The 16,745-nt window shown below is 43.7% G+C and overlaps 1 protein-coding gene across 1 annotated transcript in view; it reads right to left on the reverse strand.

Annotated features, from left to right (window-relative positions):
* Nucleotides 1-16,745, reverse strand: part of Lcmt1 (leucine carboxyl methyltransferase 1) — a 63,699-nt gene that overhangs the window by 16,414 nt on the left and 30,540 nt on the right. Inside the window, exons 6-7 of the mRNA XM_041666791.1 lie at nt 9,556-9,658; nt 1,926-2,046 (exon numbers count right to left, since the gene is read on the reverse strand). Of these exons, the coding sequence (XP_041522725.1) occupies nt 1,926-2,046; nt 9,556-9,658 (224 nt within the window). The remainder of the gene's footprint in view (nt 1-1,925; nt 2,047-9,555; nt 9,659-16,745) is intronic.

A 16,745-nucleotide genomic window follows, 5' to 3' on the forward strand; every position in this document is an offset into this window, starting at 1 on the left:
CTGCCCTTTAAGACACAAGCCCCGCCTGCTCCCCTTCCATCAAGACTTTCATCTGAGTGGGCTCTCTCTGTCCCACCACCTCTCCTCTCCCACCTCACTCTCTCTTCCCCCCTTCCCTTCCATAACCCACTAAATAAACTATACCCACAGTCTGTGCAGTGTGTCTATCCATCTCTCACACACTGAGGGCCACAGGTCTCAGGTCACGTGCAGCAGATCCTCCTGGAACTGGCCATTCCCCACCTTGTACCCACTGCCCCTTGTGGAACTGTGCCACTTTACCTAATCAATTCCTTTCATCTGTTTGCCTAACTTCCTGCCTTTTTATTATAAAAAAGAGATGGAGGGGCTGGAGAGATGGCTCAGAGGTTAAGAGCACTAGCTGCTCTTCCAGAGGTCCTGAGTTCAATTCCCAGCAACCACATGGTGGCTCACAACCATCTATAATGAGATCTGGTGCCTCTTTTGGTGTATATATGTTAACAGAACATTGTATGCATAATAAATAAATAGATCTTAAAAATATATAAATAAAAATAAAAAAATAAAAAAGAGATGGAAATGTTATGATCTGCTGTTGGCTTGTCCTGTCCCTTTAAGAGACAAGTCCCACCCTGCCCCCCCTTTCCCTGGGGCAAGCAGATCTTCAGCCTGAGTGGGCTCTCTCTTGAGAAGAGGTGACTGCTGCCTCTTCTCATCTCCCCCCTTACCTCTCCCTCTCCTGTCTCTCTCTGCATGATGTCTATCAATCTCTCACCTACTGTGGCTCCTCATGGGACCAGCTGCCCCGCCAATCCGCCAAGATCTTTCACCCGCTGCCTCTCACACAGAGGCCTCGGGTGGTGGGACCAGCTGCCCCTCATGGCCCACTGCCACACCTCAAGGAACTGCACCGTTTTATCCAAACCATTACAGCAACTATAATTCAGTGCTGGGGAAGGGGGGTGGAAATGGAGGACAAGCTCCAAGTTCCGTGTAGAGACCCCCATCTCATAGGAACAAGACAGAGAGAGCAACAGAGGCCTCCACATGGTGCACATGGGTATATCATTACCCCCACCTCTCCCAGCAGTACACAACTAGAGCTCAGAAGACTCTCAAGAGCCCACACTTAGAGAACTGAGGCAGTGCGGAGGGGGAAATGCATATACTAACTCATGTGTGCCTCACAACACACTAGGAAGCTGGGTGCTACTGTTCTCGGCGAGGAAACAGGCACAAAGACTGGACGCAACTTGTCCTCATCACGCAGGATTCAGACACAGGCAGGACCATTTCAAAGCTCCAAGAGGGTTTTTTTCCCCTGCAGCTACCAGACCAATGTCAGTGATCGTAGGACTAGGGCATTTTATGCTGCAATATAGGAGTATATCAAACTTCCCTTACAAAATTAGAAGCTCTTGCAACTCTAAGTCAAATGCCCACATGAAACTCCTGGCTGGACCTGAGGAGTCCATCAGTCCCCATCTCCATGTGGTTCACAAGTAGCCAGTCTAGGCTACCTCTGTCCCCAACCTCCCCAGCCCCCTCAGGCCACACCTTCCATGCGACTCCTGAGTGGCAGCCCCAGGTCCCTTAGTCTCCATCCTCTACACCAGTCACAGTCAGCGCCTTCCATTCACATCCCTGCTTGTCTAACGGCCTTTGAGTTTGCTCCTCCTGCTAATACTGTCAAAATTACCTCATGCCATTATGCCTCAAGTTCTATAGATATCTGTAGATAATAGAATGATAAAATAAAAAATTTTAAAACTTTTCCCAATATTTAAGTTCCAATGCTAATAGTTGTTGGGAAGTCAAGAAACCAAGAGAAAAGGAACTGCTAGAACAGACCGATGGCTGCAGACAGAAGGGAATGAACAAGGAAGAACTGAGGCAAAGCTACACTGGAAGCCCATGCAGAATCCACCTTGGGAAACTCTTACCTGCTCGTAGTTTATGAACATGGCCGTCTCAAAACTGCTGGCTGCCCATTTTAGGAGGTTGGCTGACTGCTCTGGAGTCATGTAAACCAGCACACATTCAGTTATCAGGAGTGTTGGCAATCTTAAGGAAAAAAAAAAAGAAGTAAGTATGTTTTCATCAAGTCAGGGCATCGATTTACACAAACATGGTGGCACTGGCGGTTCATATTCAAGAAATCCAGACGCAGCAAGCACTGTATGATCAATGTCTAGTTCAGGTGTCAAAAGACGTAACTCCTGAGAAGAGCACAGGAGCAGAGGTCTATCTCTCTATGAAAATCAGTTCAGTACGTGGGGTGGGATGCAGAAAAGGAGCCAGACCTGCTGCTGCCGTGCACATACTGACCTGGGGCAATGGCACCCTGCAGATTCTCCTATCACAGGAGTTTATTCTTTTTCCCGGGAACTTAAGCCCTTGCTCTGGCCATCACAGCAATGAGCAGCAGCAAACACAAGACAGTGTGGCCATCACCTGCAGTCTAGCCTGACCTTTTCCTAAAACAGAATCCTGATAGAAATAAATGGGTTCCAGGCAGCCAAGTGATGGGAGGAGAATGAGAAAGCATCATGGCTGACGGCTGCCAGCTGGCCCATCCATTGGTTGCTCAGGCCCCTGGAGCTATCTGCATGCCTGGCCCCAAGAAATAGGCACCCAGTTCAGTCCAGCATCCACTGTCAACTCACAGCATCCTTAGCAACATGTGAGTTGTCTCAAACCCCTTAGCTGAGATATGCAGCAATTACAATATTCACTTAACAGACTCTAATTCCTCTTAAGTGAAGGTCTCCCATAAAAAGCTGAAAAATAAAGGCTTAGAATACCTAAGCCTTTTATTTATTTATTTGCTTGTTTGTTTGTTTGTTTTTATTAAGTGGCTCAGTGCTTTCCTAGCATGTATCAGGCCCTATGTTTCATCCCCAACACCAAATAAAATTAAAAAGCTAGTAACAATGTTGTTTTGAATGGTTATGTTCTACAAGATTCCATTAATAGCACATACTGATCTACCAGACACAAAGTAGCTGCAAAAACCTTTTTATGACTTCACATACATATGCCTTGCATACTGGCTACTCTCACCTCCTCTGTCACCAATCCTCTCCTCTCCCCCACTTCCAACAAATCTCTCTCATGTTCATGACTATTCTTTGTTTTATGATCCACCAAGATTCCTGAGGGCCATCGCTGTGAGAATGCCTTTGGAGCCGTCTGTTGCAGCCTGATGGGCTCAGCAGCAGAGGGACAATTAGAAACAGCAATCACTCCTTTTCCAAAATCTATCAATAGCCAGTAGTCCAGGGTAAAGGTTAGGGCTCTGTGAGCCCCTCCTCCTCCCTCGACTGGCTGCTGACAGGAGTGGTCCCGTGTGGATTGGTGCAGGAAACCAGTTGATGTGAATTAATAACTGTAATGGTTGTCAAGTCCAGCATGGCATCTCCTAGTGCTTAGCCTATCTTGTGGCTCTTACACACTTCCCACCCTCCCTCTTCCTCAACACACCCTAAGCCATAGCAGGGTGGTATGAGTGACTTGTTTAGGGTGAGTCCACGTCCACCATTCTGCCCAATACTCTGTTGTGGTTCTAGAACATCTCCTCCACTGGTCCTTTCTTAATTCATTTGCAGTCCTTCTGACTCCTCTGCTAGGTCCCTATCCCTTCCCTTCACTGTAAGTCATATGAGTCTCAGGACTGGCTATTTCTCCAAAATTAACTGACCTGTTTTGTCTTTAATTTTAGATTGTGGAACAAATAAACTACATGAAATCAAATGATAAAAAATAAGAAACTTGGGAGGCAGAGGCAGGCGGATCTCTGTGAGTTCGAGACCAGCCTGGTCTACAAGAGCTAGTTCCAGGACAGGCTCCAAAACCACAGAGAAACCCTGTCTCGAAAAACAAAAACAAAACAAACAAAAAAAAAAACTGATAAAAAAAGAACATAGTATATCTTTTAATCATATTACTACAAAACTACAATAATCTCTACATACCAAAGTTAAAAGTTATTCATAACTTCTCCCCTAATCACCATAAGCAACAACTAAAATTATAGAAATGTAATAGCATCTCAGATTTTCTGTTTGTTTTTTGAGACAGGTTCTCACTTTGAAGACCAGGCTGGTGATGAACTCATGATCCTCCAGCCTAAGGCTAGTATTATAGGTATACACTACACCACTACACCTAACCATTTCTCTCATTTTCCTTTCTTTCCCCCCTTTCTTTTTTCAGTACTGAGGACTAAACGTAGGGCCACGTGTACACTGGGCAAGTCCCCAATCCTATATCTCCAATCACATTTCTCAGATTTTTTTTCTTTTGTAAGACTTTAAGACAATCCTGAAGCCATTTTTGACAATTCTGAATCCTCTCAGCCTCTGTGCCATAGTGCTTCCCCTCCTCCCCTGGGAACCAAGGACCTAACAGCTACACTCGCACGTACTCAGTTCCTGAACAATTACCTATATACGTATGCTTTGGTTCGGTCCCCTGGGAAACAGGGTCAAAATGACCTCTTACCTCATCTGATCTGGCAACAGCTCTCCAGTCAATTATTGGTAATAGCCCTTTCAAATAAGCCAATCAGAATAGTCAAAGAACAACCCCCCTTGCTTCTGTGGCCCCTTTAAAAGTAGACTGTACCAGCTATTCGAGGTCCCTCGGCTTCCCGAATGCTGGGGGACCCTGTCATGAAAGAATTAATAAAATCCTCATGCTTTTGCATCGGCTGTGGTGTGTGAGATGGTCTCTGAAGGCGACTCCTCGGTGTTTGGACGCTAGAGTCCAACACTTTCCTTTTTCTCTTTTTTTCTTTCTTTTTCTTTTGGTTTATTGAGACAGGGTTTCTCTGTAGCTTTGGAGTCTGTCCTGGAACTAGCTCTTGTAGACCAGGCTGGCCTTGAACCCACAAAGATCCGCCTGTCTCTGCCTCTGCTGGAATTAAAGGCACATTCTTTTTTTTTTTAAATGATTTAACTTTATGTTCATTGGTGTGAAGGTGTCAGATCTCATGGAACTGCATTTTCAGACAGTTGTCAGCTGCCATGTGGGTGTTGGGAATTGAACCCGGGTCCTCTGGAAGAGCAGTCAGTGCTCTTAACCGCTGAGCCATCTCTCCAGCCCTGCTGGAATTAAAGGTGTGCGCCACCCACACCCTGGCTCAGATTTTTAAAAACCAGCTATCATTCCTATAAACTTGTAACATGGATTGCTGGGTTCTGATATTATTCCAGTACTCAAAGAGAAAACTTCAGAAATACAGCAGTGAAATAAGCTGCTCACAATCACACCCTAGTACACATGCTATCAGAAGTCCAATCTGTATAACTGGACACGGCACCCATGCTCATAACATACATCAGTTATGAGAAAGGAAATGGTGTCCACAGCAAAGTCTAGCACTGACCTGATGGTGCCAACCAGCCACTCTGTTCCCAAGAATTCCATTTTGGCTTTTTAAACAGTGAAATTATCTACACCTCCACTTGGCTAAGATGCACACCCAGTGCTCACTGGAACACTGGCCAGTCTCCATACACGTGTGTGTGTATGTGGGTGGGCAGGGAGAAGAGGACATTGGGTGTCTTCCTCTATCACTCTGACCTTACTGCTTCTCACAGAACCAGAAGCTCTTCATTTTGGCTAGGCTGGCCGGCCAATGAACTACCAGGATCTACCTGTCTCCTCGCCACCACACTGAGGTTATGGGCACACACAGGTCCAAATATGTGCATGGCAAGCCTCATACCACTGTGCCATCTTCCCAGCTCCACCAGACGTCTCAAACCCAATGCAGCTGAATGACAGTACAGAAAAGCAAACCCTGAATCAAAGAGACAGAAGTAAGTCTATGCTGCAAACACGGTGACTATCAGAAAGTAAACCGCTGAAAGGAAGACTGTCTCTCCAAATTAACACCATGATCTAATTCTACAACCTTAAGTCATATGGTATGGGATTACAGCTCAGGCTAGCATCCCCTGGGATCTCCAGCAGTGCATAAACTAGGCATGGTGGTACATGCCTGCAATCTCAGCACTGGGGGTCTGGGGGGTGGGGGTAGGGAAAGGATGATCAGAAGTTTGTGGTCATCCTTGGCTGCATAGCAAGTTCAAAGCCAGCATGGAGTACATGAAAACCTTGTCAAAAAACAGGACAAACAAAACAAAACAAAATCTCCTATTATATTATTAGAAATGTTACAAAAGGAAGAAAAACCATATTACTATATCTCATCTAATAAATTAATGACTGAAGAGATATAGTTGCTCAAGCTTTAGAAAAGAGTCCTTAATCACATTCGTTTCTGAGTATGTATATGGAGGTCAGAGGACAACCTGTGGGAGTCGGTTCTCTTTTTCCATCATGTAAGTCATAAAGATCAACTCAGCCTGCCAGACTTGGTGGCAAAAGTTTTATCACTATTATATAAGCTATGACTAGAAGGAAATTTCATCAAAAAGACAGTGTTGTCAACTTGGCAGCATCTAGAATCATCATGGAGACAGGCCTCTGATAATGCCTGTGGGATATCTTGATTGAGCTAAGACTCCTGATGATGAGGGAGCCACGGTTACCTAGGAGCATCCAAGCCAATCAGTCTACGCTGAGTTACTTACTGGCATCCTCTCAAAGCACAAACCTAAGGAAACCAGTGTCCCTGAATATCAGTATGTGCACTGAGCCGACAGAAGAATACGCTACATGCTATAGTCTGAGAACTGTGAGTAGGAAATCCCAGGGACAAGAGGCATGAACTCGGCATTCACTGACTCACTTCTCTCTCATCCTCTAACACATATGTGAAAGCCATAAAGAGAAGAGGTTTACTTTGGCACACAGTTTTAGAGTTTTCCATCCAAGACCAGTTGGCCCTGTTGCTTTGGGCCCAAGGCCAGGCTCGATATAGCCAGAAACAAATGGCAAAATAAGGTACACTTCATAACCAGGAGCAGAGGGACAGACTGTGACTCCAACTTCAGGAGCATGCTCCCAAAGTAACTCCTACCCAGTTCCCCTTCCTAGAGGTTCCATCCCTCCTAACAGCACCACGGCCTGGGAACCAACAGTACTCTCTGAATTCTCAGTGAGCCAGAGACTCCATGGCAGCACTAGGCCATAAGAGCCATCTCTCGCATGGGACAGGTGGGTCTACAAGTTCTACAGAGAATAACCCTGCTGCTGAGTGTGGGTTGAACAGGTCAAGAAGATCATCAGTGTGCAAAGACCCCGTTCCCACACTGGCGGTGGCAGACATGTTAGAAAACCCATGAAGACTCGATGCTATCCCTTCTTCCAGAGCTTGCCCGTATTTCACATCCTCCCACCTTCCTCAGAAGAACAGAGGTCTTCCCCTGCTCCAGGGACAGCTAAGCTTAGCCAGGCTCTATCCCCAATACACTTGTCCTGGCACTTATTTCTCCAGCTGCTCATTTCTTTAACTTTCTGCAGTGGATGCTTTGTTTTTCTAAGCAGCATTCCCTTGACCATCTCTTCCCTTTAAATGTACTTCTGTATACTAACTTCAAATATTCACCCCAATGTCATCTTCATCTGTGTAGACACCTCCCACTATGTGTTGAACTGCAGTCTCACTTTGACCAGCATCCTGGTTCTAAATCCACACTTCATTCCCTCATCTCCACAGAGGAGAGCTCTCAGAAGCTTGGTGTGGACGGAGGAACCTTCTTGTTACTTATGAGCCACTTCTGCAATGTAAGCGTACTTATGAAAAGACAGTCAGTAGTCTGGAGATGTGAGCTTTACATATCTGGTCTCACAATGAGGGCATTATTTTGCAACTTCATCATTTTAAATTCATCATTAGATTCTGAGTTGTCTCCATGTTGATTTGAGTCATGCACTTCATGTTTTATTCATCCGTTATCCTTCTAGTGGGCATTTCCAGTTTTCCTCTATTCTGCTTGTTGTAATTAACACCTACCTTAAGCATGAAGCACCTTGTTTGGAAAATATACCCAAAATGGAACCTTTGAATCGCACATTTCAACTCTGCTAGCTACTTCCCACTATTCCTCATCATGGCTTGTAGCCAGTTCATTCCCACATGGTAAGTAAGTCACTACAGCCTACTCCCCACCACTCTCATCCTGATCAACACTATATACAGTCAGATTTACACATTCTTCCCCCCTTGATGGGAGAAAAACCAGAGTTTCATCTGATGGTTTCTGTGGTTTGATAGCCCTGGTCATCTGGAGGCTACTATGGTTTGATAGCCCAGGTCATCTAGAGGCTACTGTGGTTTGATAGCCCAGGTCATCTGGAGGCTACTATGGTTTGATAGCCCAGGTCATCTGGTGGTTACTGTGGTTTGATAGCCCTAGTCATCTGGAGGCTACTGTGGTTTGATAGCCCTGGTTATCTGGTGGCTACTGTGATTTGATAGCCCTGGTCATCTGGAGGCTACTGTGGTTTGATAGCCCTGGTTATCTGGTGATTACTGTGGTTTGATAGCTGTGATCATCTGGAGGCTACTGTGGTTTGATAGCCCTGCTCATCTGGAGGCTACTGTGGTTTGATAGCCCTGCTCATCTGGAGGCTACTGTGGCTTGCATGATATGCATATATCATATATCCTGAAATTCTGTCACTTTGGTCATTTATGGAGCACTTTTCATGAGCACTAGTGTTGTGGAATATTTAACTGTGTAAAGGTGTGCTAACATTTGTTTCTGCTGTATTTGTTTAATTATGAAAAGATGTACTGTTGTTTCACCTTGCCTGCTTAAGGCACCTGATTGGTCTAATAAAAGGCTGAATGCCCAATAGCTAGGCAGAAAAAGGATAGGCAGGGCTGGGGGGCAGAGAGAATAAATAGGAGGGAAAAGTCTAGGCCAAAAAGAGAAGGAACAAAAGAGAGGAGAACAAGGGAGAAAGAGAGAGACACACCTGTAGCCAGGCAGGCAGCCAGACACAGAAGAGCAGGAAAAGTAGGAATACAGGAAGAAAAGGTAAAAAGCCCCAAGGCAAAAGGTAGATAAAGAGAAACAGGTTAATTAAAGTTAAAAGAACTAGCCAGAAACAAGTCTAAGCTAGGCCAAGCATTCATAACTAATAAGTCTCGATGTCATGATTTGGGAGCTGGTTGGTGGCCCAAAAGAGAAAAGCCTGGTACATGTTAGTCTCCATGAATTATGAAACTAGCTCTCTCTTTACATGTTATTATAAGCTCTCTCACACTTAGTTTATTATATTAAGGCCAGCACTTTAAAAAGGAATCATAGGTGAAAAGCAGACAAGGAAAAGAATGCTTAGAAATCTCAGAAAACACCAGGCAGTTAGTAGTGGCACACGCCGTTAATTCCAACATTCTGGAGGCAGAGGCAGACAGATCTCTGAGTTTGAGGCCAGCCTGGTCTACAGTGAGTTCCAGGACAGCCAGGGTCACACAAGAATCCCTGTCTCGAAAAACAAAAACAAATGAGAAAACAAAAATCTCAAAAAGCTACACTAGGTAGAAATGATACAATAAAGACCAGTAGCAAGTAACAAGCTACACCATGACTAACTGCATCTCATACTCACATAAAATCACAAACACATAAGGGGTTAAAAAAAAAATCTCACTGTGTATTCATGTTACATTTCTTTAGCTTCTCTTCCAGCTCAGAAAGGTCTCGGAGATCTGCTCCAATGATGGCATATCTCTTTGAATCCAGCATGTGCCCATCTGTAAATACAAAAAATAAAAATAAAATCTCATTTCAACACAAGTCAATGACATCATTCTTTTAATGAACATGGCCTTTTCCTTTTTTTTTTTAAAGGTTACTTTATTTTAAATTTTTTTACGTGTATGGATGTTTTGCCTGCCATGTATGGCTGTATATAATGTGCAAGCCTTGTGACTTCGCAAGCCAGAAAAGGGGACCAGATCGCCTGGAACTGGGAGTTACAGATGGTTTGGAGCCTTCTTTGTGGATGCTGGGAACCAAGCCTAGGTCCTCTGGAAGGACAGCAAGTGCTCTTAATGCTGAGCCATCCCTTAAACCTAGATACAGCTTTTTCAAAATTAGAGTAACTTTAATCCAGGTATGGTGGCACACACCTTTAATCCTAATACCTAGGAGGCAGAAACAGATAGATCTCTGTGAATTAAAGGTAAATCTAATCAACATAGCAAGTCAGCCAGAGTTACACAGAGAAACCGTAGCCCCCCCAAAAAAGAACAAAAGAATAATAGTTGTTATTATTAGTTAAAATAATAAAAGCAATTATTATTTTTGTTACTACTATTATTACTGAAACAGCAATCTTTAGGTTCAGTGAAAGACCCTGTGGATAAGGCTAGAAGAGGACACCTCTTCTGGTCGCATGGGCACATGCAGCCTCAAACGCACATCCACACTATAGGGGCCCATATTTCTACATTGTATGGCAGCCAGAATTTTAGAGCACGATTTTTATCTGTCACACAAAAAGTGGTCACCTAGCCTTTTGAGACAAACTGACACCATCCAAAGCAAGTGGTCAGGATATGCTAATGTCACTCTGCTCCTTCTTTGTAATTTGGGAGGTCACCTGGGGAAGAGGTATTAATTCAGTCTACATGACAGAGTTAAGCATTCAGAGCAGGAAGATAGACAGGAAGACATGACAAAATGGACATGGATAAGGTGGACATGACCACAGTCATTCTTCCCGCTACCTAGGAAACAGAATGCTAATGAACTTCCCTCTCAGTTCCCATTTTGGTATAAAAGCTGTTTGAAAGATAAACGCAGATGATTTTCAGGATGCAAATTCGGACATCATAAAGGATCCCTGAAAACTCCCTCCCGATAAAGTCACGTGAGTTGTGTCTTTATTCCCACACCTCCACTCTGGTTCAAAAAATAATTTATGTCGGTGCTGGACCCCAATACCATACACACATAAATAAATCACATCATAGGAGAGAAAAAATTAATCCAAACCACATCTTCTAACGTAGTAAGTATAACATTGTAGCCTTTTTCCTTTATGCTTAAACTCACATAGCGAAACACCTCTCTTTCACATACATGTAATAAAATGGAACCACTCAATACATGTCTCTTTCTTTGTAGCTGTTTTTTTTTTTTCCTTTGGGTGTCTAATTTCAGCTATTCCCGGTGGTAACTGACATTCTTGTATATCAATAAAGAACAGCATAAAACAGTTTTAACATTATCTATATCAAAAAGACATTCAAATTTTTGTGAACCCGAATCTAATGACCAGAGCTCAGAGAAAAATAACAAGTACAAAACTTATAATTACCAAAGACTAATTTTTTTAACAAAATAAACATATGTAATTTTTTAAGAAATAACCATGACCCTTTAACAAGACAAAGCTTTTTAAAACCAAAATTAACTGTTAAACATTTAGGTACAAGAAATTATAGCGAAGCCGGGCGGTGGTGGCGCACGCCTTTAATCCCAGCACTCGGGAGGCAGAGGCAGGCGGATCTCTGTGAGTTCGAGGCCAGCCTGGTCTACAGAGCTAGTTCCAGGACAGGCTCCAAAGCCACAGAGAAACCCTGTCTCGAAAAAACCAAAAAAAAAAAAAGAAAAAAAAAAGAAAAGAAATTATAGCGAACATCTTTTGGCCTTTTATAATTTTAAGTCTGGCTCTCTTTTTTTTTTTTTGGTTTAGTCAGACATTTTTAGACAAACATTTTTATTATTATTATTTTAGTCTTTTGTCTTTTTTTTGTTTTTTGGACAACATAAAAACCTCTATTAAAAACCCTTTTTGACAATGTGTAAATTTTTATCAAAGTCTTTTTTGTGATTTTATTTAACAGAACATTGCATAAAACAAAAGCAGAAATATGCATCTTAACTAAAGGTGATAAGTATTTGTAACCCATATATATTTTTTTCCCTGTGTAAACAAAAACATTTTTAAACATAATGTATCTTTTGACATTTACTTTAAAATTAACATTTTTTGAAGTTACAGGTTGGTATAATTGAAAATTTCTTATAAGCAGTATCAGAACAGGAACGGGTTAAGACGGGAAACTGCTGGTCAGCAGAAGAGACTGTGAGTGTTATCATACTAAAGAACTTGGCTCAGAAAAGAAAAGAGGGGGCAGCAGCAGTGGGCACAGAGAGTGTCCTTGGCTGTCAATGCTTTTTTAAAAAGTTTTTTGTTGTTGTTGTTAGCTTTTTGACCATGATCTCAGATTTTTTGTTTTACATTTGCACAGTTTCTTAATTGTAAGTGGTCAATTTCCTGCCACCTGCATCAGGTCCCTCTCTCCTGCCTAAGGCAAAGACCCTCAAGATATAGAGAGAGAACAAGGAAGAAGGGGCTGCCCTGTTCTGCTGCAGCCGGCCCCTCTCAGTCACTAGCTCCACCGCCTGCCTTTTGAATAAGCATTCCTCTTCCCTCAGCCGGGTGCACGATGATTTTGCCACCCGCTCCATCTCAGGTGTCCTTGCTCCCTGGCCTCAGAGCCCCCCAGCCCCCACCCAGATCCTCTGTCACATTGCATTTCCTGCAGTCTCAAGGCTTAGCTCTCAGCACCCAGTGTATTCTCTGCCATCAGACCTGGCTCAGGGCTAGGGATACAGACCCTAGATGGGCTGCTGTCAAGTCATCTGCACTTTACATTTAAGTTTTATCTTTTTTTTTTTTCTCGTCAGTCCAGTCTTAAACATAATAAACAAAGAGACAACAGTTTTCTGGAACTCCAGGGGATCACCATGCACCCAATGTAGTGGCCCCAGAGACATTTCAAGTCACAGGCATGTACTCCCTACCCTCTTTGCGCCCAGTTTTTTTTTGGGGTTTTTTTTTTTTTTTTTTTTTTTTTTGGTGCTCTCCAAGATTTTGTCTCTCTCCTCTCCATCCCTAACAGGTTCCATAGGAGCCTCCAGGATAGAAGTTGAGAGAGAAAAAAACAAAGCAACAATTACCATAATATAAAAGGACTCTGACAAATTCCTGGGACAAGACATATTTTCTCCCATCGTGGGAAAAACCCAAACAGCTATCTCTGAGGTAGGTGCAAATGACCCAGGGCCTGTAGGTAGAATGTCGGCCCCTGTCTAATGACCCGGGAGCAAAACTCCCTCTGTCTGGAAATGACCCGGAGCCAGAAAGGTTCCTGTCTGGAAATGACCCGGGAGCAAAACTCCCCCTGTCTGGAAATGACCCGGAGCCAGAAAGGTTCCTGTCTGGAAATGACCTGGGAGCAAAACTCCCTGTCTGGAAATGACCCGGGAGTGGGAGAATTCCCATCGCTATCTGAAAATGACCCGGAGCCAGAAAGGACCCTGTCTGGAACTAACCCGGGAGTGGGAGAATTCCCATCCCTGTCTTCTGGAAATGACCCGGGAGCAAAACTCCCTGTCTGAAAATGACCTGGGAGTGGGAGAATTCCCATCCCTATCTGGAAATGGAAGACAAGGTGTCCCTTGCTTCTCCAGCGTCTCTGTACAAGTGCATCCACTTCAGAGAACACCTGTCAATACCAAAATCCCAAATTGGTCGACCGGTACAAAACCAAAGCAGCCATAGTCAGACAGACAAGACAAAATGGCAGAGACAAAGAGACAAGAGACAAAAGACAAAGAGTGCTCTCTCACCGGTAGATGCTAATAAACCTCCGGACTTCCATCATCCTGGTGGAATCTCTGGGGTTCCCAGGCAACGCACCATATGTTGTGCCCAGATTACGACACCCAGAGAGAGACCACCAGAGAGGCCCAGACTGTAATAAGCAAGGTTTAATCAGCATAATACAAACATGTTTGGAACTCATCTCCATCCCTGTTACCACAAGGTAGAGAGGAGTTGTATCTCCTCTGTGGGGTAAGCTTTTAAAGGCGTAACTACAAAGAGAATCTTTGAAGATGCTTTGGCATGGGTACAAGGACTTTTGCTCCCTCCCATTTTAAGTCAGCTTTTTCCTTGTTTTTAGAGCAAGGCCACTGTTTTTGAGTTAGGCCATCTTTATCAGCCTGTACCAGGTGGCTGGCTGGGCTGAGAGCTAAGTGACCTTGTGCTCAGAATCTCCTGGGTGGGAGAGGGGAAGGCCACTATCTTCCTGGGAAAACATTCTGCTAGGAAATTTCTTCTTGCCCCTTTGAGAATAAGGGATGAGGGTCCCACACTCACTACAGAACACATGGGATCACCAAACTAAAACACCTCATATTCAGCCAATCCCTTACTACCAGACACATGGTATTGCCAAATTTTCTCCCTTTGAGACACTAATGAGCACTCTGGTACATATGTAATAATAGGGGTGGCAGGGCTGCGTTCTCAGCACCCCCGGCCGCCTGCCCGGCTAGCTTATGCCCAAAATAATTACACAGACACTGTATTCTTTTAATCACTGCTTGGCCCTTTAGCCCTAGCCCTTACTGGCTAATCCTGTTATCCCGATCAACCCATCTCTAATAATCTGTGAGAACCGGTCTTACCGGGAAGATTCTAGCCTAGTCCATCCTGGGTCGGAGCTTCATAGTGTGCGTCTGCCCAGGAGCCAGGAGCATGGCGTCTCTCTGAGGCGTCTGCTCCCGAGAGCAGAGCAGTGGAGTCTCTGACCTCACTTCCTCTTCCTCCCAGCGTTCTGTTCTGTTTACTCCTCCCACCTATCCTCTAACCAATAAAATGGGCCAGGGCAGTTCCTTTATTAGCCAATGACCTTCCTCCATCATACATACACAGATGAAGTACCTATCAGTTACTTCTTCAAGGCACAGGAATGTGAGTGGAATTAAGAAGTCCAAGATTGAGTTATTGAAATACTGAGTGGGTGGTTCTACAAACACTACGCCATCTGTAATGTGTTACGTTTAAAAGAAAGTAGTTTATGTAGCAATGAATTTACAAATGAGTAAGAACTGAGTTTTCAGCTGTGCCAGAGGTGGGAATGGTGTCTGCAACTGTTCTCAAGCTTTAGGACCATCACAGTCTCCCTGAGGGCTGCACTGAGTTAGGATTGTGTAGACCTCCCCACCGCAGACAACTGCATCTCTAGCACATTCCCAGGTGGCTCTGAAGTTGTTGGTCTGGAGCCTACACTTAGAAAGCAATGGCTACAAATGCAATGACCCCAGCTTCGAGGGTCATCAATGTAGTCATGATACTTTGGTGTGTCCTTAGAAACTCTTTCAATTATTGAATGACGCGTTTGTTTGTTTTTTAGCGCAGTCTGGTTTTGCACTCCCAGAAATCCTCCCACTACTTGATTATTGGGGTAACAGGTGTGTGTCACCATGCCAGACCTATTATATCTCTACACAGACCTTATTTTACTGTCTCCTCACCGGTACAGACCATGTGGGAAGGTGAGACCACAGCCATCCTGAACCACTGCTACTGATTCACATTCTGGCTCTGAGAACCCTCACAAAAGGTGCTGAAAATGGCAGAGCATCTGTCTAGCATGTATAAAACCCTCTAGTCAATTCCCAGGACTAAGGGGGAAAAATTATAGCAAGTAAGCAGGTGCCCTTATCTTCATCAGCCCATTTGGCTGATTCAAGCACACTGAAAGAAAATATAAACATATCCTGGGAACCCCTTAGCTGTCAGTGAAGCAATAAAGGACAAACAGGGAACCCAGAGTCAGTCCCAGGGTACCACAGTGCTGGCTCAAGAAAATAATATAAAGAATGCAAAACACTTGTTTGCCTATAATATAAACAAACAATTCCCATATGCCTATATGCCTTCTTAAAAAATAATACATTGATGGCAAGAAATCTTGAATGAGTTTTTCCATTCCTGACCAAAACCCAAAAGACACACAACAGAATTTTGAAGCATGCAGTTTTCTAATACAGAACACAGCCCGAGTTTCATGAGACCTGTCTCAGGGGAAAAAAAATTAAAAATGACACCTATGCATTACTACTGGTAGTTTTATAATCAAAATTCCTTTAGAGGACTTGTTGCTAAGGGGACAAAGGCAAAGCTTTGAAAATACAACTGATAAGGCTTAAAAATTAAGAACTAGCTTATACATAGCCAAAATGAAGAAACAATTATGAAAATTCTCATTACATAAGCTCAGTCATTCTTCAGCCTAAGTGGAGGTTCTCAACCGGGAACAACTTCGCCTCTCAGGAGCATGTAGCATATCTAAAGACACACTTGCTTGTCGTGACTGAAGGCTGTGTTGTGGGAGTATCCCATGAAGAGCAGGGCCACCCCAGCAGAATCAGACCTGAAATATCAGTAATGAAGACACAGAGACCCTGACATAAAGAGAGGCGTCAAAACTCAAGATCTACTAGTCAACAGTAAACTCTTAAAAGTCATGCAGTAACTACCACACAGTGCCAGCACTCAAGAGGCTGAGGCAAAAGGATTGCTTGAGCCCTGGAATTCAACATCAGCCTGGACAAACAAAAGGAGGAGGAATCACACAACACATTGTGGTCTATGCAGATCATAAAAAAAAAAAAAACCTTCTTTCAAGTAAAATGGGCACATTTCAACTTAGCCCACTGCCAGCCTTATGTCTCTGGGCAAATAACATATCCACGTGACTATCTTTTAATCGTAAAATGTGGATAGTACTGATCTCAAATGATTATATTTAGTACTGAAGATGCTAAACTGATGAGTTCAAGGTTTCTAAATGTGTACTGAGATGCATTGGGTGGCATAGCAAATTCACAGGGGTGAAGCAGAATGTATTGAATTTCTGCAAGAAACAGATACTCAACATCAGTCAGATATGAGCAAACTACTAGACCAAAACTTTTCAATACTAATCACTCTGAATTCCTCCAATGTTATCATCCCTCTGGGAAGCTAAGCTC

This window comes from Microtus oregoni, unplaced genomic scaffold (genome assembly GCF_018167655.1).
Source record: "Microtus oregoni isolate MIOR12 unplaced genomic scaffold, Mior012 000016F_ref0000370, whole genome shotgun sequence".
Taxonomy (NCBI): Eukaryota; Metazoa; Chordata; class Mammalia; order Rodentia; family Cricetidae; genus Microtus; species Microtus oregoni.